Below are 26,747 nucleotides of genomic sequence, written 5' to 3' on the forward strand. Positions count from 1 at the left end.
CTAGTTGGTCTTTATAACAACCATCTAAAAAAAGAGTAATCCTTTGATTACTTTCTAGTGCCTCCAGTGTATGCACACATATTGATTAGTTCTTTCTCGTTTTTCCAAGCCCCCGGTTTCCAGAAAAGTGAGAAATGGCAGTTCAAAAGGGGCACTGAAGTTTTTAGACTCAAGCATGGTTGGGGAAGAAAACAAGGCAGAGGGAACCCAGAGACCCTCCTAATGCTTCCTATAAAACTTTGGAATTTTAAGAAAAAGGATCTAAATAATAATCCATCTTTGGAGGTGGGGCACCGAAATGAAAAATAAAAATCAACCCTTTCTCTACTTCCATGAAAATAACCACTCACAAAGTTGGCAGCGGTTCTAAATGCATTTTCATGTTGTATAACTTCACGCTAACGAAGTCAGCGCACGGACTGCCCACGCAGGAGGACGGTGTATTCAGGCCACAAAAGCCCAGGATTGATAAGGTCGCCTCAGTCGATTTCCTGCCGCTGGGGAGCTGAAGCAGATGACGACAGGAGTGTTAATCATTTCCCAACCGGCAATCTTAGTCACAAGTTCCTGCTAAAAGTGAAATCACCCCCTCTGGTTTAAAAACAGCTCAACACTTTTTACTCCATTCACACCGCAATTTCTCCCTTCCAGGTTAAGCACATGGAAATTTGTGCAGCCGTTCCTTTTACGGCACTGTTTCCATTAGTTGCTCCCACGAGCTGGAGTTTATCTGATTGTGCGGTAGATGGAAACTTCAGGATAAAATTCAATGGCCGAAGGCTGAGTGAAGTTTACCCTGGCTGTGGTTATGAAGAGGGTAAGTGAATGAACCTCTTTGTTGCTCTTGTGTTTATTTTCTTCTTTGCTAGATTTTATACACCATAAAATGCAAAAGGCATACTCTTCCAATTACAGTTAACCATTCAGATTTGCTTGATGATTGTTTTTAAGTGATCACGGGCCAAAACCAAGAAATTAAAACACACAATTAAGCATGCATGCCAAACAAAATTGCTTTAGTTGCTTCTTGAAAAAAAATATTTTTATTAATTAAACAGCTTGTTTGGTTAATTGAACTGTTACTGAAATGTCTTTCTACGTTGATGGAATGTTCGTGGGACTGTTCAGTAAAAATAGATTTCTTCAAGGCCCAGAACAGTCCTGGGCACATAGAAGATTTGGTGGAAAGAGCTAATGATGATTTCTCTCCACCCGCTTTTTTTTATTCTGTCTGCACTTACATTAATGGGTTTTAGAAGGTATTTTCCAATCACTTGTATAAAATCTTATGTACACGGGGGCGCCTGGGTGGCGCAGTCGGTTAAGCGTCCGACTTCAGCCAGGTCACGATCTCGCGGTCCGTGAGTTCGAGCCCCGCGTCGGGCTCTGGGCGGATGGCTCGGAGCCTGGAGCCTGTTTCCGATTCTGTGTCTCCCTCTCTCTCTGCCCCTCCCCCGTTCATGCTCTGTCTCTCTCTATCCCAAAAATAAATAAACGTTGAAAAAAAAAATTTAAAAAAAAATCTTATGTACACGATACTTCAGTGATGAATTAAAAAGGAAGTAGAAGATAGGGTTAGTACTTGAAAAATAATTTAATTCACATCTTTGCCTCTATGATTCAAGCTGTTCCATTTCTGAGAACATTAATGAACATTTTTCTGAGTGTTCCAAAAATTATTGGGATAACACACATGTTTATAGCATTGCTTATCATTGTGAAAACCTGAGAGCAGCCAAATGTTCATGAATAGGATAGTGGTGAAATCACTGGAATAGGACAGAACCCATGAAAAAGAATGAAAAAATCTGTATTTATTAACATGAAACCAGTCCAATTCATATTGCTAAGTTAATAAAAAAAAAAAAAAAAAAAAAGTTTTTAAAAAAAAGTAAGTAAGTACAGGATATTTTCATTTTTTGTGTGTGCAAATAAATACCAGTATCTACATTTACAAATCTGTAGTGATATTCACCAAACTGTTTACGCTGGCTACTTTTGGGGAGCTGAATGCAAAAGTTTTCTTTCTATTCTGTAGTCATTAGAAGGTAAGTGGTGGGGATATTGTTTTATTTACTCCTCAAACCTTAGTGTATATAATTGTTTCTGGTACATAATAGGCATGCAATAAATAGTGTTGAATGGATGAATGAATGAAGAGATTTCTATAATATTTAAATTATTTAATGTTTATTTTTGAGAGAGAGAGAGACAGAGCATGAGCAGGGGAGGGGCAGAGAGAGAGGGAGACACAGAATCTGAAGCAGGCTCCAGGCTCTGAGCTGTCAGCACAGAGCCCATCATGGAGCCTGACATGGGGCTCCAGGTCACAAACCTCGAGATTGTGACCTGAGCCAAAGTCGGCCGCTTAACCGACTGAGCCACCCAGGTGCCCGTAAATCATTTAAAACTGGCATGGTTAATTTACAAGCAAATAAGATTCACAAAATACCTTAATTTTTAAGTATAAAAAGTGATTTAGAACAACATTCAAAGCCTCTGATACTCTTCTTTCCTACTTTTTGCAATACTTTCCTTCCTTTTCCTAGCTAATTTTGGTTCAAAGGAAAATGAAAATGTTGTGGTCCCTGTGCTCACTTAAGATTTTCTGCCTACATTTCTTACTTTGGGTTTGATGTCTGTGCTCAGGAGTCTGTGCACCTCACATCCCAGAGTACTGCTTATCTTCTTATGCACGTGCCATCTTTCCAATTTGATTATAAACCCTGGAGATACGGACTCTGTCTTATGATCTTTTCTGTCCTCAATACTTAGCACAGGGCCTCACTGATAGTAGGGGGATAGTTTTGTTGCTGGATATTCTTTCCAGAAACGTGTGCAGTTCTTAATGATGGAGGGCTACTGTAACCCTTCCTTGTAAACCAAGCATTATATACAATAGGCACCCAGTGCATGTTTGTTGAATGAAGGACCAGGCTTGATCCTGGCACATAATCTCTGCAGATAAACAGATGATTAGATCTTGTTCTGAGGGAGACGGGAGGAGACAATCTGTTTGGGATTCTTTTGGTTGCCGATAATACACCACCTGACTAAACTGGCAGGAGTGGAAGAGAAAGAGAATTTATTGGCTTCCCATGGCAGTTCAATAGTGCACCTGGCTTAGACTTAGCTAGACACTTAGAAATAGTTAGACACTCTTGCTCAAAATGACATCTCTGTCTCTGTCTTGTTCTGTTCTCAGACTTTATCTTTGAGATTGTAAAATAGCCACCCAAATCTATACGAACACATTCTTTCAGATCCAGTCCAGCAGAAAAGATGTCTTCGCTTCAGCAGTCCTACCTAGAAAACTAAGTCATGACAGTCAGAGTCAAAAACACTAACCGTAGCCAAGAGAGTTCATGTACCGCTTTCATGAGCTTCAGGAGTTTCCAGGGCTAAGGGTAAAGCCTCAAGCAGACCAGGTGGACTGAGGGTGGGGGAGAAGTGGAGCCCCAAATAAAAATCAAGGCTGTTGCCATAGGAAAGGGGATTGGCTGTCTGGTAGTTAAATAGCAAAGGTCAAAGACAAAGGAAGATGATTATATATCATTCTTTTCTTTTCTGCTCTCCCTAAATGAATATATACAAATACGAATAAGTAACAGATGCAAGAACCAGTCAACTCTAGCTCTGCAAAAATGTGCAGTTATTAACTGTTTAAGGGAGGCAGATGGAAAGATAGAGGGAGGAGCTCTCTGAATTGATTAAAGCCAGAATCTGAGTGCAGAGCAATGACTCTCAGATTGGCTCCATATTGAAATTATCCAGGGGTGATTCTGATGCCCATGCCACTCTTTTTTTTTTTTAATTTTTTTTTTCAACGTTTTTATTTATTTTTGGGACAGAGAGAGACAGAGCATGAACGGGGGAGGGTCAGAGAGAGAGGGAGACACAGAATCGGAAACAGGCTCCAGGCTCTGAGCCATCAGCCCAGAGCCCGACGCGGGGCTCGAACTCCCGGACCGCGAGATCGTGACCTGGCTGAAGTCGGACGCTCAACCGACTGCGCCACCCAGGCGCCCCAGCCCATGCCACTCTTTATAACAGTTATATCTACAGTCAGGGCCCAGGCATCAGTACTTTTAGGCTCCCAAGTAAACTGTGTTATAGCCAATTTTGAGAAACAGTGATCAAGAGAGATATCAGGGAGGATTTAGAGGAGTTTTAGAAGTACCTGAAAGTGTGCCTTGAATGTAGTAGATCCTCAATAGCTAATCTGATTGTGGGATTTACAGGAGGAAAAAAGAACATGACCGAGCACAGAGGGTGGGGTGGGGGGGTAGGGGGGATTTGTGAACTGGCTACCGTGTGTTAGGCATCACAATCAGTTCTCAATATACATTTCTCACTTGATCTTCATAGTCAGGATTAAAAGAGTATATTTATAGTGAGGAAACAGAGGTTCAAAAAGATAAAACTTACCAAAAGGCCAACCATAGAGTAAAATAGGTCTGTTTGGCTCCAAATTGCACATTCTTTCATAACACTACAATTGCAAATGTCTGATGGGTGTTTAAAGGTAAACTCAGGGGGCACATGGGTGGCTCAGTTGGTTAAGCATCCGACTCTTGGTTTTGGCTCAGGTTGTGATTTTATGGTTTGTGAGTTTGAGCCCCACATCAGGCTTTGTGCTGACAATGCAGAGCCTGCTTGGGATTCTCTCTCCCCTCTCTCTCTGTCCATACCCCACTTGTGCACTCTCTTTTTCTCTCTCAAAAATAAGTAAACTGTAAAAAAAAAAATGTAAGCTGAGATGTTGGATGTAACAACTAAATTAATATATGGAACAGGCATGAAGGCAGTTTTGAAAAATCAACAGAGGTGACATTTCTGTATCATGGTTTGGCAGACTAGGGCCCATGGGCCAAATCCAGCCTACAGCTGCCTTTATAAACTTCTTATTGGGACGCAGCCACACTCACTGTTTACGTAGAGTCTACGTCTGCTTTTGTGCTCCGATAGCAGAGCTGAGCAGTTGTGACAGATACCATATGGCTTATAGAGCCTAATGTATTTACTACCTAGCACTTGGCAGGAGAAGTCTGCTGACCTGTGATCTAGAGTTTACATTTATATGTGATCAGCAGTTCTGAGGAGGGGTGAGATTGCCATTATCGATTCAGAACTGATAATTCTTATTGCCGTATGAGCAGGGTTCTCCAAGCATCTACCCATTCATTCAATCGGTTAACGTTTATTGAGCATTTACAAAGTGCCAGATACCCTGAACTCGTAGTCTAAGAGGCAGTTGGCATACAGTGTAATAAATTCTACAGTGAAAAATAGGATACTGAGATATGATAACTTTTCTCTCTGCCTCTAGGCTACATGAGAGCAGGTTTTAGTTCTGTTTTAGCTTATCACTCAGCTTCTAGCAGAGTGCCCGGCAGGCAGGATGGGATCGGTAAGCGTCTGTTGAATGAACTAAGGAATCAGTTAATATGGTAGAAGCAACCATGGGATGCCAGGAGAACACACATAACCCAATATCTGATAGGATGAGGTCAGGTTACGAAGCTGAAGAAGTGGGAGAAGTGAAAGGGGGGTAGGGGCAGCAAAGAAAGCACGTTTGTAGGAGTTCAGTGGACCTGCCGTGGAGACCTACCACAAGGTCTGCCTCCCCGGGACTGGACAGAAATAGCACTGTGAGCCTCAGCAGGATTTGGTAGGAGGCTGGATATAGTAAATAAAAAGGAAAATTCTATCCAATGCCTGACTCAAATATCTCCAGAAGCTTCCTGATGTCCACGGGATAAGATCAAGATTTCTTGGCAAGAAAGTCCTTCAAGTCCTCTACAACGTGTTCTCTGCTGATTCACTTGTATTACCCTTACTTTCTTACCTCAGTTCCCGGTGTCTAGTTTGATGCTTGCTGACTTGGCTTCATTCAGTCTTAACTCCATGCCTTGTAAAAAAGATATGCTCCCCACTCAGGATGTCCCCTCCTTTCTCTCTAATCTATACCACTCATCCTATAAGATCCAACACAACTATGACCTTTCAGGCAGATTTTTCCCCCCACCTTGAGCCTCATTGATGTCTCATCTCTGGATTCCATCACATATTCACATCCATCTCTCACTTTTCAGACACTAAACCAGTGCTGCCTTGGGCTGGTTTAAGCCATTTCATGAGCTAGTGCTTTGCGTCCATTAGAATGCGGGTTCCCAGATGGGGCACCTGGGTGGCTCAGTCGGTTAAACATCCGACTTCAGCTCAGGTCATGATCTCATGGTTCATGGGTTCAAGCCCCACATCGGGCTCTGTGCTGACAGCTCGGAGCCTGGAGCCTGCTTCAGATTCTGTGTGTGTGTGTCTCTCTCTCTGCTCCTTCCGCTTTCACACTCTGTCTCTCTCTTTCTCAAAATAAACATTAAAAAAATTAAAAAAAAAAATTGAATGTGGGTTCCCGGAAAGACAGAGCATGAGAGGTTTCCTTCATATCCTCTTAGTACCCAGAATAATACATTTATTTAATATTTGAGTTGACACTTGAATACCTGAATGAGTGAGATGAATAAAAATTATGAGGTTGGAAATGTTGCCAAAAAGGGAAGTCAGAACACAGAGTAAAGAGAAGAGAAAATAATTGGAAGAGATGCTAATAGGATAGGAAAATAATTAGTACTTTGTAAATAGAGGGGTTCTCAAAAAGTGTAAGTTTTGAGCGAAAAATACTTGAGTTCATTTAAAAATTTTATTAGTAGAAATTCAGATGTGGAGAAATGAGTTAATTGACGTCTCAGTTTAGGGCACTTGCTCACTGATCTGTGTGAGATACTGCTCTTGTTTTTATGTATTCACTTCTTTATTTACTTATGCATATATTCCTAATTATTCTCATTGCCCATGGCCATTCCCCTTCACAACCACAGCAGTGGTTCTAATGTGGTTAATGTGTGTCCTCTTCTTGTGTCTGTTTTTGAAAAATGTGTATTTTCTTCGTTTTTTAGGATGTATTGAAAACATTTATATATGAGGCGATGTGTTATGAATCTCAACCTGTATCTTACCTTCTTTACAAAGCATTAAGGTGTTTAAGATATCTACATATTGCAGTGGTATAGATGTATTGTTTCTGACTGCTACACAATGCTTCATGAAGTAAATTTAGCACATTTCACCGATTTACACCTCCAGTGATGGAAACTAACACCACCTCCAAACCCCTCTCACTACAAGTTACGATGAACATGCTTGCATTGTTCCCTCCTATACCTAGTATGGGAATTTATTTGAGATAAATCTCCAGGAATGCCATTGCTGGATCACAGGGTATACATCTATTTAATTTGACTCAGGAGTACCATGTTCCACTGCAGAATGGTTTTATGCACACGTTCCCTCCCTGCCCCATAAAGCATTGCACTATGTTTCTATAAACTACAACCCTACTAATACTTAGTGTTACTCAGCTTTCTAATTTTTGCTAGTCTAACAATTAAAAATTGATATTTCATTGCTGTTTTAGTTAGTGTAACTTTATGAAGGAGTTTCAAATTTTTGCTTGATGCTTCTGTTTGGGTTTTTTCCCTATGAATTACCTGTTTGTAAAAATGTTTCCATTTATTTCTAAGGGAGTTCTTGTCGTTATGGCTGTTGTTGTTAATTTACAATTGGGTGCTTATTAAGTCATTTTTTTCAACCAAGAAAATTGACTTATGTTGTAGCGTTGAACCACTTTGCTGAATACCTCTTACTTTAGTATTACTAAACATTATTTCTGATTTTGAGAAGATAGAGTAGTGGCTGTTTAGTTTTTAGATCCTCCCAAATCCCCACATATAAAATATGTGGCAGGGGCGCCTGGGTGGCGCCATTGGTTAAGCGTCCGACTTTAGCCAGGTCACGATCTGGCGGTCCGTGGGTTCGTGCCACGTGTCGGGCTCTGGGCTGATGGCTCAGAGCCTGGAGCCTGTTTCCGATTCTGTGTCTCCCTCTCTCTCTGCCCCTCCCCCATTCATGCTCTGTCTCTCTCTGTCCCAAAAATAAATAAACGTTGGAAAAAAAAATAAAAAATAAAAAATAAAATAAAATATGTGGCAAAACTAAAAACCCTTGAGGGGCGCCTGGGTGGCTCAGTCGGTTGAGTGTCCGACTTCGGCTCAGGTCACGATCTCGCGGTCCGTGAGTTCGAGCCCCGCGTCAGGCTCTGGGCTGATGGCTCAGAGCCTGGAGCCTGCTTCCATTCTGTGTCTCCCCCTCTCTCTGCCCCTCCCCCGTTCATGCTCTGTCTCTCTCTGTCTCAAAAATAAATAAAACGTTAAAAAAAAACAAAAAAAACTAAAAACCCTTGAACAGCATTTGCAACAAAACTCAGTAGACTTCAGTCTCTATTCCAGCATGTAAGGGGATTAGAAGTTGCCACTCCCAATGCCACAATAAGAACAAAGCCGAACAGAGTTAACCGCTATTCTTTGAAGAAATGTCACTAGAAACTTCTGAAGTGCAAAGAGAGGAAAAGAATGAAAAAGAAACAGATATCCAGTTCTCTGGGACAGGTACAAAACATGTGACATATATGTAATGGCAATACCAGAAGGAGAAGAGGGAAGGGGGGCGGGACACAGAAATATTTGAAGCAGTAATGACCGGGAATTTCCTCAAATTCATGACAAATACCAAACCACAGATTCAGGAACTCAGAGAACACCAAGCAGAATAAATACCAAATTGAACACAAGTTAGCACTAGGAAACCCCAAATACAACCAGGTGGAGAGAATCGCCAACAACCACAGACTGTGTATATTATCATCATCTATGTATCTATGTGGGAGATAGCAGAGGCAATGGGGTGGCAGGTGGACTACGAACAGGTGAAACCCAAAGGAGCCAACAGACATTCACTGAAAAGTGTGGTGGGTTAATCTGAGAACAGCAACTAAAACCAAGAGGGACTTGGCCTACACTAGTGAGAGACGGTGAGTGGCCTTGTGGTAAGGTCTGGCATAGTCCACCCCTGTGAACTCTTGAAATGGACCCTCTACAGTTTCTTTCCAGATGGGTCCAAATGGGGGGAAAACTATTGGGAGTGAAATCAAAATTGAGCAAACAGAGAAACCAGAGGAAGAGGAAAGATAAAAGATAAAAGAGGAAGATCCAGATAAAAGTGGAAGATGGGAGGAGAGCCTCGCTGCGATCTATTGAACGTCAGCCCTCGACACAAGGGTTTGAAAAACAAAACAAGACAAAAGAAAGATGGGAGGAGAGCCAGGAAATCTCAGAAAGGACTCACTGTATTTCTGCGCATGACACATAAGAGAGCAAGCTCTGTGGAGACTTAAAAACTATCCCAACTTCTCCTCCTTCTAAAATCTCAGGAAAATTAACTTACATAAAATGAGCAACAGCAAAGTATTGAGTTCAAGTGCCATACAAAATTGCAATAAGAAATAAAGAGAATAAGGGTCAGAATAACATCCCTAGACAATGAAAGCATATCAGAAAATATGAGTAAAAAAATAGATAAGAAGTGGGTGGCTCAGTCAGTTAAGTGTCTTGATTTTGGCTCAGGTCATGATCTCAGGGTTTCGTAAGTTCGAGCCTTGCATGGGCTTTGTGCTGACAGCATGGAGCCTGCTTGGGATTCTCTCTCTTTCTCTGCCCCTTCCCCACAAGTACTTTGTCTCTCTCAAAATAAATAAATAAACTATTTTAAAAAACATAAACACTGGAACTATTTCAAAACAGACTAATAGACAATGAGGAAATCACACAAGCATGAAAGAGCAATATAAATCAGAAATAGAAAAATTCAGACACAAGGTGGCAGGACTCAAAAAAGAATTAGAATAAAATAATAAAAACTTGTAATGACTAAACTAGAAGATATAAGAGAGTATATAAACACAGCAAATAATGTTTTGATAAAAATAGAAGAATAGGAGGGGCGCCTGGGTGGCTCGGTCGGTTAAGCGTCCGACTTCGGCTCAGGTCACGATCTCGCGGTATGTGAGTTCGAGCCCCGCGTCGGGCTCTGTGCTGACTGCTCAGAGCCTGGAGCCTGTTTCGGATTCTGTGTCTCCCTCTCTCTCTGACCCTCCCCCGTTCATGCTCTCTCTCTCTCTCTGTCTCAAAAATAAATAAACGTTAAAAAAAATTAAAAAAAAAATAGAAGAATAAGAGAAACAATAGAAAAAGGAAAAGGGAGAAAACAGAATTTGAGGGCTAAAAAAAGCAAACATTGAGGATAGACAGAGATGACTTGCCACATGGTTCATAGGAGTTCCTGAAGAAGAAACCCTAAGTAAGAGAACAGAACAAATATTAAAAAGTATAATTTTTTTTTTTTAATTTTTTTTTCAACGTTTATTTATTTTTGGGACAGAGAGAGACAGAGCATGAACGGGGGAGGGGCAGAGAGAGAGGGAGACACAGAATTGGAAACAGGCTCCAGGCTCTGAGCCATCAGCCCAGAGCCCGACGCGGGGCTCAAACTCACAGACCGCGAGATCGTGACCTGGCTGAAGTCGGACGCTTAACCGACTGCGCCACCCAGGCGCCCCAAAAAGTATAATTTTTAAAACATTTCCTGAAACTAAAAAAAAAAAAAAAAAATTGAAGTATGTATTGAAAGGGCACATTGAGTATCTGAGAACACTGATCTAGAATAACTGTGTCCCAGAATTATTCTGTTAAAATTGCTGAACTTAAAAGGAAAACAAAAACAAAAACCCAAAAAACCTTTGGTCATCTAGGAAAAAAAAACAACCCATGTGATGTATAAGAGAAAGAAAATCATACTATCTTCAGACATTTTGACAGCAATAATCTGTTCCAGAAAAAAATGCAGTAACATTTTTTCAGATACTTGGTGAAAGCACCTGTGAGCTGAGGCTTTTCTATCCAATAAAACTGGCCTTCAAGTATGAAGCAACATGCAAAGACTTAGAGAATATTGTCTTTATGAGCTTTACCTGAGTACTACTAAAGAGCAGCTTAACCATAATGATGTGAGACATCACCATGAGTACTGGTGGTGGCATTAAATGTACTGTGTGGTTATCTGTAGATCTAACAATAAATAAGCATTAAAAAGAGAGAGTATACTATGTAATGGCTACGTGATCTGAGAATGTAGACATAGTACAACTATTTAAAAGGGGAAGAATTACAGTAGCATGTGTAAAATTTTCTTTTCAGAAATAATAATGATTGGTTGTAGTATTAGAATTGTTTTCCTGATGGGGTGCCTGGGTGGCTCAGTCAGTTAAGTGTCTGACTTTGGCTCAGGTCATGATCTCATGGTCTGTGAGTTTGAGCCCTGCATTGGGCTCTGTGCTGACAGCTCAGAGCCAGGAGCCTGCTTTGGATTCTGTGTTTTCTTCTCTCTCTGCCCCTCTCCCACTCAAGCTCTCTCTCTCTCTCTCTCTCTCTCTCTCGATCTCAAAAATAAATAAACATTAAAAAAAAAGAATTGTTTTCCTAAGACTGCTGTGTTTATGTGGGATAAAGCAATGAAAAATTAATGGATATTTAATTTTATTGCCTCTGTCCTTGAGAACCAGGATTCTTCATGTAGTTCAAAAGAATACAGATTTAATATAAAGAAATTAAATAAAACATGTTTCACCTGAATTTGAATTATAATTTCAACATGAACTCATAAGATATTTTATTTCTCTACTGAAAAGTTCTAGAAATAATGACCAAAAAGCTCCTGTGGCACCCCAGACCGTGGTCTTCCTCAAGACCGTTCCCAGTGAAATAAACCAGGACTTCTTAGAGAAATAGGTGATTCTAATTTTGGAGCTATCAAAGACTATTAGAATGGTCTCAAATAACTCAAGAGATAATTTGAAGAGGCCCTCACTGACCAGAGATGGGACAAATTGAGTTTCAATAATGATAAGAATTGCAGTGGATTGCAAATGAGTTATCTGGTGCTGTGTAACAAGTTGTCCCGAAGTTTTGCTTGAAGCCAGACCCATCACATCACAGTTTCTGAGAGTCAGGAGTCCAAGAGCGGCTTATCTAGTTGTTCAGAGTCACGAATGAGATTGCAGTTGGGCTGTGCACTGCAGATATGTTTGCTTGCATCTGGGCAGAGAAGATCCACATCAGAAATTACTCACGTGGCTCTTGGCAGGATGCTCACGTTCTTCACCATGTAGGCCTCTCCATGGGGCCGCTTACAGTCTGACTTCCCTGTGTACACAGAGACAGTGAGGACAGTCCAGCTAATGAAATGAAATGATAGGGTTGGAATATGAACCATGTTACAACCCCCAACAAATTAACGAATTTAGGCACCAGGCATGAAGCGCTGCTGACAATGAAGAACAAAAATCAGACGTATGTGGAAAGAACACACCACCGCCTGCATCTTGCCAAAGGGACTGAGCCTGAGTCTGCTCAGGCCTCTGGATTCAACTGTCAGTTTGCAGGGAAAGCAATAGGAGGAGCATGTTGAACTATTCCGGGAGTGTGCAGTCAGCACCATCCAGACCAGGGGAAATCTCTGTAGGCCAAACGGCCTGTGTTGTTCAATAGAAAAAGTGTAAGGAAAGAAAGGAATGGAGGAAGAACATGTATATGAAAGGTAACATAAAAAACAAAACCAAAAAAAATGAGCAAGACTATAGCAGCTAGGAATGCATTCTTGGTTGTTAAATTATAAAGAAATGCGGGGCGCCTGGGGGGCTCAGTCAGTTGAGCATCGACTCTTGATTTTGGCACAGATTGTGATCCCAGGATCGTGGGATCAAGCCCCATGTCAGTCTCTGTGCTGAGCATGGAGCCCGCTTGAAATTCTCTCTCTCTCTCTCTCTCTCTCTCTCTCTCTCTCTCTCTGTGCCTTTCTCTCACTCACACTCACTCTCTCTAAAAAAAAAAAAAAAAAAAAGAAGAATGCCATGCACATGTTCTGATTTTTGTTTATTTCACTGACTGTATTATTATAGACTGTTCCCTATCCCATAGGGCCAAATTAGATAAAAGTGATAACGTCAGTCCCTCTTTGTAGGCTGCAACCAATATATTTTAACCTGTAAGTAGTTTAAATAAGCAGGTACCTTTTCTCAGAATATACTCTATTAAATAAAGTCACTAGATATGTTCCTAGTTTCCCCAATTTGGAGATACTGCTCATATTGATTTTGAAGGCACACATTTTTCATAAAACTTTAAATTTACTTGTCCTTTTCTTTCTTTCTTTCTTTCTTTCTTTCTTTCTTTCTTTCTTTCTTTCTTTCTTTCTTTCTTTCTTTCTTTCTTTCTTTCTTTCTTCTTTTTTTAAACCCAAGGTTTCGGCTTAAACAAACAAACCTGCTCACCCTTTGATTCAGACAAGATAACCCCGAGGGAAGGGTGGATTCTGGAGTTAGCAAAGTGCTCCTTCAGCATTTCCCTCAATGAATTCAGGGGTATTCTATGGCAAGGGTCCAAACAACACACGTGTGATTAACCTTTGTGCTTCTCGGTTGATAACCGCCTGGTCATGGCGATAACTAGGATTAAAGGAGACAGATGTGCCTCTAAACTCTAATCTTGGTCTGGTAAATGTTTTCTGGGCATCAAATCGTATTCTTCAAAAAAAAAAAAAAAAAAGTTGGTCAGGTATTTTAACTCTCTCTTTATTTTCTTTAACATTTTTTGCCTTTTCAGTCGCTCTTACGTAATATCTATCGAGTACCTGCCCTGCAGTTAACAGTGGGCAGTGCCACGGTGTGCCAAGGAAGGAGGTGAAAGAGCTTACAGTTTTGCTGGGGATTCACGATAGACACACATAAGAAACAGCGAACGGGATAGTGTTGCATCCACCTGTGTGTGTTTGTCTCATTGTGTGTAAGCACACGGTAGTGTAAGTAATACAAGCGTAAACAGACGCGGATGCTAAGCGGTGTGGCACAAACAGTTAGAAAACAGGCAAGATGCAGTTTGGAAATTATGTGAAGGGACAGCAAGCCAAGGCAGTCGGCAGGTGTGTGAGTCAGGTTGTTGGGCAAGGCTGTGCTGCAGAAACCTCTGGAGCTGAGCGTTTCTCTTTCTTTTGACATAATTATGGATTCACGGGAAGTAGCAAGAATAGCACAGAGAGGCCTCGTGTGCCCTTCGCCGAGCTTCCCCTAATGGTAACAGCTTACACGACTGTCTGTGGTACAATATCAAAACCGGCATATCCACATTGGGACAATCTACAGATCCTTTCCGGTTTTCTGTGCGCATACTCCTGTGGAACTGAGCTTTGATAAATGAATTTCAAAAGACAAGAGGAATGAGGAAAAACTGGAAGAACCAAAACCTCACAAGGCAGTTCCTTTGCAGAGATGTCCTCTGCAGAGTGTGTAGGTATGCCACATGCCCCTTTGAACTCTCACCGCCCGCCCCCCCTTACCTCGCCCGCCCCAGCGGGCTTGCCGCTTCCTCTTCACAAATGCTCCCCGAGCACTTCCTGCTGTGCTCTTACCCGGGGGTCCCGGGTAAGACCCGCAGGCAGTCTTACTCCTAGAAGTCATCCGCTGTGTGAGCTAGTTTGTAAAGAAGCGGTCTGGAACCCAGAACCGATTTTCCCATGGAGACCGAGGTACAGAGGTGATGGGTTCCTGGCCTCTCTCCTGGCCTGTGTCACTCAGGATGGAAACAGTCCTTATTCGGAGCAGTGTCTGTCATTGCTGCACATGGTGGTTGTGTGCTCCCTGGGAGTCAGGAAGAGGGATTCTCTGCTGTATCAGATGGATTCTTCTCTTAACAGGTTCCGTTTTGTAGCCACACTCTGCCACTGTGTACAGTGGGTGACGTTAAGGGAACGCCCCTCCCCCCTTTTTAAAATGTTTATTCATTTATTTTGAGAGAGAGAGAGAGAGAGAGAGAGAGCCCTAGTGGGGGAGGGGCAGAGAGAGAGGGAGAGAGAGAATCCCAGTCTCTGCACTGTCCGTGCAGAACCCGATGTGGAGCTCGAACTCACAAACCGTGAGATCATGACCGAAGCCTAAACCGAGAGTCGGAGGCTTAACCGACTGAGCCACCCAGGTGTCCCTCGTTCTCCTCATCAGCTCTCCGTCTTGCACTTCCTGTGTCATCTCGTATGGAACTGACAGTTCAGTGGGTCGACACTTGAATTACAGATTGCATTTGGTGTAATTGAAACCATTGCAAAAGAAAGAGGCAAGGCCGTTTCTAGCTCCAGCAGCATCAGGGAGGAGCTCTGAGCACACCCAAGTGCCTCCATGATTCAGAACTTTGGAGAAGAGGTGTCTACCCAGAGAAATGACGGGGGCCACCCTCTCTTTGGTTTTCCTCCTGAAATACGAAGCTGCCCTTGACACCTGTGGACAGAGTCAAGAAAGGAGCCCGGTCTCTTCTGGGCCACAAGCCCTATAATCCCTGGGTTTACACCACCCTTCTGGAAGAAGTTACACTGGGAACCTTGCATTTCCGTTCAGGCAATGTTGACCGACATCCTGCTCTTTTAGTTCTTCAGAACGAAACCTGCTATCGCTAAGTGCTCACTCTAACCGGGGAAGAAAGAGGCCAAGTGTCCAGACATCTCTGAGTAACAGCCTCCTGAAGTACTCTTGTTTTCTTGGGTGGTCCTGATACTGACTGGGTCCCATGACCATGATTACAGATCCTTTTCTGTTTCTGCATACAGCCTCAAGGAGCGGCAATCGGGCTGGTGTCTTCTCGATGCTGTCCTAGTTGGGACTTTTAAGTCTATAAATAAGTGTGCCTGTCTCTTTAGATCTAGCTGACAGTCCAGAGGAAAGTGTGTGTCTTCTAATCTCTGCTCATTTCAATGAGGAGATGCATTATTTGCAGCAATCATCTCCTTTTGTGGTTTTTGATTTCCGTTACGCTATGACAACTTCGCAAAATATCTTATGGAAATACGATACTAATACTTGTACAAGTCCGGCTTTCCTCTGTCGATACAGTCATGCTGGCCTAAGCATACTAATGCCATTAAAAGCTAAAATGTTTCAACTTGCTTATTCTTCATACTTTTTTAATGAGAATCCCTGAGCCCCATAGCATATACTTAGCAGTTTACATCCGTTTCTTGGTAACTTTTAAAGTAAGAAAGGGTAATTTGGAGCAAGTATGATGCTTACCAAAGAGGTATAGATAATAAAACTCTTACTTCCATTTAATTGGGTTGAATAAACATTTCTTGCATGCTCGACCATGTAAATGCGAGGTCAGGCAACGGGGAAGAAGCAATTCCTATCTTTACAAGGTGTACAGTCTAGTCAAAACAAAACAAAAATTGATGAAGGCTATTAAATGAATATGCTTTGTTGTTGCACGAAGGGAAGTCTGTAATATTCAGAGGCCACAGTGATTGCGAAGAACGTCATGGCTAAAGGGAAGTGGGTTATAGGAAGGATTGTGAGTGGTGTAGGTGGGATGATTGCACAAACATGGGCTCTTTTGAGAATAAAAAAGGGTGCTATTCATATTTATGCCTGGGCTAGACGTACTATGTGGGTCTATGTTAGGGCAACAGGGAGTAATAACGCCCCTCATTAAAAGGCCAGATTTAGGGAGAATTGCCATGAATCTTTTTTTTAAATTTTTTTTTAATGTTTATTTCTGAGACAGAGCATGAGTGGGGAAGGGGCAGAGAGAGAGGGAGACACAGAATCCGAAGCAGGCTCCAGGCTCTGAGCTGTCAGCATAAAGCCTGACATGGGGCTCGAACCCACAAACCATGAGATCATGGCCTGAGCCAAAGTCAGTCGCTTAACCGACTGAGCCACCCAGGTGCCCCTGTCATGAATCTTAATGGTAGGAAAGCATATTGGTTTGTGTGGCTGCCATAAACGGATGGCTTAAACAATGGATATTTTATTGTCTCGTAGTTCTGGAAGTCAGAAGTTGAAAATCGAGGCATCGGCAGGGTTGGGTCTTCTGAGAGCTGTGAGGGAAGGATCTATTCCAGGTCCCTGTCCTTGGCTGGTAGAGGGTTATCTTCTCCCATCTATGTGTGACTCTGCACATGTCCACATCTCCCCTCTTCATAAGGACACCACACCATATTCGATTAGAGTCTAACTTAACGGCCTCATTTTAAATTGTTACCTCTGAAAAAATCCTGTCTCCAAAAAAGGTCACATTCTGAGGTGCTGGGGGTTAGGATTCCAACATACCTTTTTACGAGGGCCACAATTTCAACTAATAACAGAAGGGATGGTAGGAAATTGGCAAGAGTGCCACAATAGTAGAGAAGTTAACATCTGGAGAGTTGGTGGGCACTGTCCTCCTGGCACACATCATGATCAGGAGGCACATCTATTAGGTTTGAATAAGATGGATAAGAGAGAATTAAAAAAATGAAGGATCAGTAGAGAAATAGGGACTTTTTGGGGAGCATTATTTGTGCTCCAAGAGTCCTCTTTCCAGATGGGCAATAAAGATTGGACACTGGTGACAGAGGGATCTTCAAGTGACAGTTGACTAGAGCGCCTACCAAGCTGTGGGATGCCCTGTCTGGGAGGAGCCACGGATAGGCTGGCCAGATTTTAGCACCTTAGCGGGTAATTCTCTGCTATGAGTCCTGACTTTATTTACTTATGAAATGAAAGCTATTTTTTTCCTTCCCCCTTCTCCACAGGGATTTTACGGTTCACAGAATAATAAATATGATGAATTCTGAGCTCTGTGGAGGAACTACCTTGAGTTAGTTCAAAGTGTCTATAGTGACCAAAGTTTTGGGGTACGTTCAAGAAACAGCATATCGAATTGATCACTTATACTTGCAAAATAGTATGTGGAAGAAAAGTCAGGGAAAGGAATATACACTTTGCTTGACTGAGGTGTTAGAGGCTTAGGTATAGAAATCTCAGACCTTCACGTTCTTGCAAAGTATAATCTGTAACTGTGTGTCCTTACTGTGAAAGGCCAATGGGAAACTTCATACATCACGATAATATGCGGATTCCTGCTGAAATTCACATAGAAATGTTTTCATTCTTATGTTGTTGCTCTTTCATTATTGATCTTTATCTCCGTCAGTATTGATGCAATAGTTTCCTTGGCAAAGAAGAAGTTGGCATCAGGGTTTTGTGTTCAGTTAAACAGCTGTAGCCTGAACAAAATTATACTAGCCTGTGAGGTTAAGAAGCACCAGGCTATTGAGGGTAATAGATAAATCATAGAATATAAAAAAAATAATAGCACTGGTTCTGAACTTTGGGCCCAAAGGGTCTGGGAAATGAGTGATTCACATTTTATTCATCAGAGGCAATAAATGATGAGAAAGAGTACAAAATGGGAATTTCAGGTAATCCCATAAGTCATTCCAAGATATGTGAGATTTTCACTTTTAATGAATTTTAAAAATTACAAAAATAATAAGATCGCATTACAGAATACTTGGAAAAAACAAAAAGGAGCCATTTCTAATTTTTTGTCTACGTAGTTTTTTACATAGGTGTACTCATACAGTATATACTCCCTTCTAACTTCCTCCTCGGCTTTCCTTTGGAATCTTCTTTGTTAGTATTTTTCAACAGGTACATATTGCCCATATAATAATTTATTACTTCTCTAATAATAGCCTTTAAGCTAATTCCTAATGTACTATATAATTTTGATACGAATATCTTGTTATATGAATTAGCGTCGTACATAAGGTGTTTTTTGGGGCAAGAGTTCTAGATGTGATCTTTCTGGGTCCCAGGGTTGTAAAGCCTTCTATGACAGCATTTTACTCTTAGGCGAGTAACACAGTCTCCATTTCACCAAAGCTGTGAAGTTCCTGAGTGTAGGCCTCAAGTGGCCTTGCAGCCTCGACCCTCCCCCTCATGTAAAACCACCATCCTGGGAGGAAAGACCATGTAGAGAGAGACCAGCCAACCTTCAGAACCACACAGCCAACCCTCAGGATTTATTTACTTAAAATGGCCAGATAAATTTTGTGCTTGGATTACAGCAATTCCAGATTTAATATCTAAACATAATGACCTTATCTCAGAAAAGTTTGAGTTATCATACCTTCAAGGATATTACAGAAATGCCCGGGCATCTTTCTCATTAAGTAAATCATACGCAATTTGTGTAGAGAAGGGTGTAGAGGCCTCGTCGGCACTGGAAGCCTGCAGTTGCTTTGGCTGTGTAGACCTACTACTGCCCTGAAAGCTGGCTGGAAGAAAAATGGGTCTTTGCTCAGCATTTATAAATAACTTCACTGAAGGGACATGAAAACGAAATAAATAATAGCAAAATGAGACCTCAGTAGTAAATGAATTTGAGATTATTCTGGAGAGGACCTCCGGCAGGATGGAGACACCGTGGGCCTCGGAATCAGACAGACTCTCCCCAGAATTCCAGTTTTTCTACTCAGCCCGTGACTCTGGGCAAGTTTTGACCTTTTTTGGCTCAGTTATTGTATAGAATGATGGTTAATAATGTCTTAAATAAAAATAAGGTATATAACAAAGTACCCAGCCCACAGTGAGTGCCCAATAAGTAGCCATTTCTTCCCTCCTTTATTCATGGCACACATTGATAATGTAAAGAATATCTCAGAAGGAATACTTAAAATATATTAAGTCAAAATGCTTTTAGGGGCACTTGGGTGGCTCAGTTGGTTAAACGGCTGACTTCGGCTCAGGTCATGATCTCACGGTCCGTGAGTTCAAGCCCCATGTTGGGCTCTGTGCCGACAGCTCGGAGCCTTGAGACTGCTTTGGATTCTCTCTCTGCCCCACTCCTACTTGTGCTCTGTCTCTCTTTCAAAAATAAACACTAAAAAATAAATTTAAAAAAATGCTTTTAAAAGACTCTCATTATTTATTTATTTGAGAGAGTGCCCAGGCACGAGCAAGGGAGGGGCAGGGGGAGAGAGAATCTTAAGCAGGCTCCACGCCCAACCCATAGCTCCATCCCACATCCATGAGATTGTGACCTGAGCCAAAATCAAGAGTTGGATACTTAACCGACTGAGCCACCCAGGTGCCCCTAAAAGGCTCTCGTTTTAGTTCAAGGGATTACATACATAGGATTTTTATAACTTTCTGTGAGGTTCTATTCACTTAGAAATAAGTTGAAAAGAAAAAAGGCAGCGCTATATAAATGAGTCAGGTGTGGAGGGTTCAGTTAGTTGGTTTCTTCCACTTAAACCACATATTTTCTGTCTTTCAGTTTTCTCCCCTAAAATGCAATAGTGAAATTCCTTAAGCTACCAGAATACTTGTTCCATGGATGAGCAGCTGTGGCTCCCCTTTCAGGGAAAACATAACAGGTTGAGTAGTGGGTTTGGGGTTTTTTGTTTTTTCTTCCAAGTAACTTAATCAAGAGGAAAGGATTAAAGGTTAAAATGTTAGTAATGGTAGACATTTCCTGTCAAATAAATATATTCTTGGTTCTGATATATGCAAGTAATAAAAACCAATCTCTGACTCATACAGTTCGTTATCCAACTAAATTTTTAATGAACGCTCATTATGTTCAAGGTGTATGTAAAAAAGAAAAGAAAACAAAACAAAACAGTAGATCTTTACAGCCCCATAGACCTGTGTTCAAATTTTCATTGGCCTCACACCTTACAAGTTGAGAAACCGGTGAGACTCACAGTGAAGATTTCTGACCTTCAGTGAATCCTCACAGAGATTCTGTGTGGAAAAGAATGAGAAAATAAACTGAGTTACGCATTGCCTCACAATGAATAACCCCCAGATTTAGTGGCTTAAAATAGCATCAGATGATAATGCCACGTAATTCTGAGGGTTGGCTCGTCTCTCCACGTGGTCTTTCTTCCCAGGATGGTGGGCTAGGGTAAGGTGCCCAGGGGGTGAAGACCGAAGCTTTCAGGGCTGCTTGGGGCCTAGACTCAGGAATTTAAACCCTGTCACTGTGGCCATATTTTATTGGCCACAAGTTTAGTTTGGATTGAGGGCTGTGGAGAAGAAATGGAGCCACTGCATGGGGTGGGGTAGGGGTGGGGGCTGTCGCAGAGTCACATCGCAAAGAGGTGTGTGCTGGGATGGAAGGAGTTTGTGGTCATCGACCAGATTCAGCTGGCCCAGCAATTTGTTACAGGTGCTCAACCAGTTTTAAGACCCTTCTTATCCTCCCTCCCTCCAGTAATCATTCAGAGTTGAATGTGAAGGTGCAGCTCTGGTGGAGCTTAGGTTTTGGTGTCATCATCTATAATGCACACTTTATTTTTTATTTTTTTAAAGACTCTTTTTTTTTAATGTTTTATTTATTTTTGAGACAGAGAGAGAGAGAGCATGAGCAGGGGAGAGGCAGAGAGAGAAGCAGACACAGAATCCGAGGCAGGCTCCAGGTTCTGAGCTGTCAGCACGGAGTCTGACCAGGGCCTCTAACTCACAAACTGCGAGATCATGACCTGAGCCGAAGTTGGACGTTTAACCAACTGAGCCACCCAGGTGCCCCTGTAATACACACTTTAAAAGAGCACCCACAGCTGCTTGAAGCTACCAAAGTGGGCTGGTGCAACAACCTTGTGTGATAGGATGTCCAGTTAAATTTGAACTTCGGATAAGCACTGAATAATTTTTTAATGTAAGTTTGCCTTCCCTTGTTAACAGTTTGGCTATATTCTTCTAGAACTTTCCTGCGCATATTCCAGTCTACACATAGAAATCTTAAAAAGTGGAATGATACTTACTTTTACTAGTTGCTCTTTCCCCTTTCTATTATCTGTACATTTAGATCTAACTCATTCTTTTGAAAGCTGCATGGTGTTTCACAGCATGGACTCACCACAGTTTATTTCAATGTTCATGACGGCCGTGTGAGTTGTTAGCAATCTTTATTCATTATAGAAAGTGCTACTACATATATCCTTATATACACATCCTTGAGTATTTCTGAAGTATGAAGCCCTAAGATGGGCACTGTGATGGAAAAGGACATGCCTTCAATCAGGAATGCTAAAATGCCTTCAAAAAGGGTATCGTTTTGGGGTGCCTGTGTGGCTCAGTCGGTTAAGCATCCGACTTTGGTCATGATCTCACGGCTCGTGGGTCCAAGCCCCACATTGGGCGCTGTGCTGACAGCTCAGAGCCTGGAGCCTGCTTAGGATTCTGTGTCTCCATCTCTCTCTCTGCGCCTCCCCTGATCATGCTCTGTCTCTGTCTCTCTCAAAAGTAGATGAACATTAAAAAAAAATTTTTTTTTTAAAAGGGCATTGTTTTAAACTTTCACAAAAAGTATTTTAGGGTTCCTATTTCACCTTGCCAGCCATTAATAATTTAATCTTTGGTTATGTAATAGGAGAAATAATCCATGTTCATAGCAAATAGAGAAATAAATTGGGAGCAGATTCCCTTTAGAAGCACTGAATAAGAGAGAAATTTATCCAGTAAGCAGAAGAAAATAGATTACTTCCTTTCAAAAGGAAATTTGGGGCACCTGGGTGGCTCAGTCAGTTGAGCATCCGACTGTCAGTTTTGGCTTAGGTCATGAACTAACGGTCATGAGGTTGAGCCCCGTGTTGGACTCTGTGCTGACAGTGTGGAGCCTGCTTGGGATTCTCTTTCTCCCTTTCTCTCTCTGCTCCTCCCCCATGCGCATGCTCTATCGAAATAAGCAAACGCTTTAAAAATAGGAAATTTGATTTGTAGCCGTTTGGGAAAATAAATGCGTGAAATTCAAACTCAAACCCTTGGTTTTGAATAGAAACGTCTAAAAACAGAGACAGTTACACAGGAATGGACTAGGAGAGCTGAATTTCATCCTTCATTACTGGCCATACACCTTCATCTGACTTCTTCAATTCATAACCCATTCCTTTAAACTTTCCCCACTTGTGGAACACCACACAGTAGGCTTATCATAGTTTCCACTACCCCCTTCAGAATACCATGGCATTTGTTTTGTTTCCTTTATGCTTCGGAAAGGAAAGTGGTGACCACAAACTAGAGGTGATCATATGCCCTGATGCATTGGGCAAGAGGTTTCCCATGGTGGTGTCTCTTCTTGGTGTAAAGGCACAGAGTTTGTTTTTTTTTTTTCCCCCTCATTTTCTCCCCATTGGCTGTCCAGAGAGGCTGGGAAGTATTACTGTGCAAAAACCCCAACAACCCTCACTCCTGTCCAAATAAAGGAAACCCAACCAAAACAATTCCAAGCCTGAAGCAATTCTCTTCAAGAGAAGAACACATATCTTAGAAGCTACCCCTTAGTGGCTTCCAATTACCGGGACTCATTAAGATCTTCACACATTAAAAAAAAAAAAAAATGTTGTCATACCCATTTTTCTCTGCGGAAAAATCAGCTGTTCCTTTCCATTCTGAAATCTCATATTGACTTTAAACCCATGTTGGGTCAGGAATCAAACATTTACAAGGTCTAGGATAAAAAAGGGAGGTCTGACAAAGCCGAAGACATAGGAGTTAAGAATGGGCAAAAGAAGAAAAGTCTAAGGGAGGGCAACAAATGAGAAAATACAACGCTGTTTCTGTTGACGAGGGTTACCAATGGTGCCCCAGGTACTGTTTCATTTTTTATTGTTCCTCCTCCTACAAACTCAAACTCCTTGCAGACTGGACAATGTCTTATTCATCTTTGTTTTCCCAACACCCAGCAGGATACCTGACAAACAGTCTGTGTTCAGGAAATATTTTTTGGCCTGAATCACAAGCCACACTAGACTACTAATGAACATTCTAAAGTTTAAATTTCATAGCTAGTCTCTGGGCATAGGTATATTTATGGCCAGAAGACTTCTATAGATAAGCCTTTAAGTTGATCAAGGTGCTTGTAAAAGATGCAGATTCCCTGGCCCCACCCCAGAGATTCCAATACAAGTGGTCTGGGAGGGGTGGGTGGGGCCCTGGGAATCTGCAGTTTTCACCGATGGCTCAGGTGTTTCGGATCCAGCTTGGGAACTGAAGGCAGCTTGTAAACTAGCCCATCAGATGCCATACGCCCTGGAATTGCCCTGGTATATCCTAGTATGGCTGTGGTATTTTAGACTTTGTGCCTTGTAGCTTGATCTGAAATGAACATATAACCATACCAACATGTAAATGTACCAAAGATTAAACAAGAAGATAGTGATCACAGTGCACCAAGATTCCTAAGAACCTTGGATCTCAAATGTCCAGTCTTCTTGGCAGGTCTGCAGATTTCTGAGAGCTCCAGTCCCTAGAGACCTAACAGGGGACATACATGGAGGAACACCAATCAAGACATGCTTAACTGCCTTAAGTGGGAGCTTCTGAACCTGTTAACTGCTTACAGATCATTAACAGTTTGAAGGAGATGGGTCAAGGAGAGGAAAGATTGAATGTGTTAATAGGAAAACAAAATGTTACTACACATATGAGAGGTTCAAGTTTTCTAATAAACAAAGAAATGTTTGTTAAAACCACCCTGAGAAATGGGGGGGAACCCATGTCTGCAAATGTGAGCTCCCTGGGCAGAAATTCAGAATGGACTAAAATGGTAGGCGCCCCTAATCTGAAGTCAATAATCAGGGATGAATAGCTAGCATTGTTAATTACAACACTTGTAATTAATTACAAGTGAGAATGACTTCTGCCAGCATACTGGGATCCACTCATAGTCACAGACCCAGCCTTAATCAAGACTCCTAGCTAGGAGAATGCACTGAAAATACACCGAAACCAGGAAAGCATTTGTATTGGCCCTTTGTGGATTTCTTTTGCTCAGTAGAACCTCTGAGGAAGGTGGGTTTATTTGCTGTCATTCCCACGGCATAGATAAGTAAACTCAGGTGCCAGGGGGTCCCTTGGCATACCCACTAACTCCTCCATAGTAAAAGTGCTATAAGGGTAAATGTCTCGTGTCCTCCCCCCACCACAGTGACTCAACAAGAACAATGCAATACCACAAATCTGTCTGTTGTTGAACATTCCATTTGACCCTCACTATACTCTTTTCATTTAGGTAAGGTCGACACACATCTTTTCTACACAGGCGGTAACTGAGGGGAAAAAGTATCATGACAAATCTACAGGGCTGTAAAAGGCAGCGAGTGGAGGTGGAGCCCAGATCTGACTCCACAAGTCAGAAGCTCAGATAAGGCTTTGCTAGCGGGGCCTGCAAGGCAAGGATGAAAGCCCGACGGGCTGTGGAGCGCTCACAGGTAGGCAGGGCAGCCCAGGCTTGGTGGGGCAAAAGAGCCTTAGGCCACTCACCTGATCTGCACCCAGGGCCCTCGGTGGCTGTGGGTGGGGCCAGTCGCAAAAGTATCTAACTCGGATCTAGAATAGCTAGGATTTACGAAATACCTGCTCTCCCTAGCCCTCGGGTCTCCACCAGAAGCTGATTATCATCTCTGAGGTTTTGGCCAATGCAGGGCACCCACTAAAGGGCTGGTCCCGCAGTCGCCAGTCCAGAAGCTGGGATGGGGCCAGCGCAGAGGTGGTGTCAGAGCGGAAACCTAACGGGGCACGGGGTTCAGCTTAGGGCGGTAGGGACGCGTTCTCTGGTTCCGCTCGGGGCCGGTGGCAGAGGAGACCGGACGTGGCGTGAGCCGGACGCAGGGAGGAGAGAAGGCGCAGCTCGGAGCGGCCGGGGGGCACGTCTGGCCGGCGGCGATCCGGCCCAGCCGGGCGCCGCGGTTCCCGGAGCCCGCGGAAGAAGTGCCCAGGTGCTCTGTGCGCCCCTGCGCGACCCCGTGCGGGAGTCCGGGAGCGATGAGAGTGCAGGTCAAGGTAAACTCGGGCCCCCGACCTCGCGCCGCCGGGATCGCGGTCTGGGGCCTTGCGGACCGGCTCCTCTCCACTCCTGGCCAGCAGCGGGGCTGGAATTCTGGGGGCTTGGAGAGGGAGGGCGCCCGCAGCCGCTGGGGACCCTTGGGAAAGAAGTGCGCTTGGGGACCTAGGGAGAGGAGTGGAGACCTTGGTCTCGTCAGGCAGCCAGACCTCAAGGTGGCTATCACTTACCTTCTTTGTCCGGACTGGTGCACACTGTGTGTGAACACATAACGTCTACTGAGCGCATCGTGTTTCATTCGTTTCGGTACAGACTGGTTGTTAGGAGCACTGTCTTTGGAGCCAGATCACCTGAATTAGCGTATCAGCTCCGCCACTAACTAGGATCCTGAGCAAGTTACTCAATCTGTGTGCTTCTGTCTCCTCATCTGGAAAATGACATGATAATGTTTATAATTTGAAGATTAAATGAGCTGCTTCATATGCCACGCACTTAGAAAATAACGCCCAACGCACTTAGCCGGTTGCAAAACTTTGCAATTGTTAATCACCTCATCTTGGCAGTAACCCTATGAGGTTTATCGTCACCCCTCCCCCCACCCCACCCTAACTCACTGGTTTACAGGTGAGAAAAATGAGGGAGGAAAACAGCTTTAAACCCAGGGCGGTGCTTTACAACACTAAGAATACAAGTATTCTATCTACACAAAGGATTTTGATCATTTGCTCTAGGGAGAAGGTGGGGTCACCCCTCACTGCCAGGGTGGGAACCAAGTTCTTTAATTTCTTTCTCCTGGTATACAAATGTTGATGTTCATTTTTCATCTGCCTTGGATTCTTCCACGACTGACAAAGTGTTAAGTGTTCTGATGAGACTGACATCTGAGTTTGTAAGAATCTGGCCATTTCTTACCCCCGCCCCTTCCCCCCTCCCCCCCCCCCCCCCAGTTTCCTCCTCCCCAACCTTCCAGGGCTTGGAAATCATTTGAGATGGGACTCAGCATCAGCCTCATTTTGGGGGCCAAAATTAAAGACTAGTAGTCTAGTATTAAACTTGCCTCGATAGACAAGGCTATGAATAGGACTTTGAACTGATTGTATCCTGGAGAGGGAAAAGACCCATACAGCACACTGGTGATTTGGA

At 42.8% G+C, this 26,747-nt stretch overlaps 1 protein-coding gene and 1 long non-coding RNA gene across 5 annotated transcripts in view; one reads left to right on the forward strand and one right to left on the reverse strand.

The window, feature by feature from the left end:
- The first annotated feature begins 354 nt into the window (after positions 1 to 354).
- The window catches only part of TRPM6 (transient receptor potential cation channel subfamily M member 6), a 173,801-nt gene continuing 147,408 nt past the window's right edge, over positions 355 to 26,747 (forward strand). The window contains exon 1 of one of the 4 annotated variants that reach the window (XM_040449336.1): positions 355 to 817. In XM_040449336.1, coding sequence (XP_040305270.1) covers positions 809 to 817 — 9 coding nt within the window. In that variant the 5' untranslated portion in view covers positions 355 to 808. Of the gene's footprint in view, positions 818 to 24,094; positions 25,033 to 25,114; positions 25,604 to 26,747 lie in introns of those variants that run through there. The other 3 variants (XM_040449334.1, XM_040449337.1, XM_040449335.1) reach the window with 3 other exon arrangements.
- Positions 17,509 to 26,527, reverse strand: LOC121013621 (uncharacterized). The gene is made up of 3 exons (XR_005782808.1): positions 25,835 to 26,527; positions 20,524 to 20,563; positions 17,509 to 17,981 (listed from the first exon to the last, which is right to left on the reverse strand). It is a non-coding gene; the product is annotated as an uncharacterized LOC121013621 (long non-coding RNA).

The sequence above is a fragment of the Herpailurus yagouaroundi genome, unplaced genomic scaffold (assembly GCF_014898765.1).
Source record: "Herpailurus yagouaroundi ecotype Mexico unplaced genomic scaffold, PumYag 199, whole genome shotgun sequence".
In the NCBI taxonomy this organism is placed as follows: domain Eukaryota; kingdom Metazoa; phylum Chordata; class Mammalia; order Carnivora; family Felidae; genus Herpailurus; species Herpailurus yagouaroundi.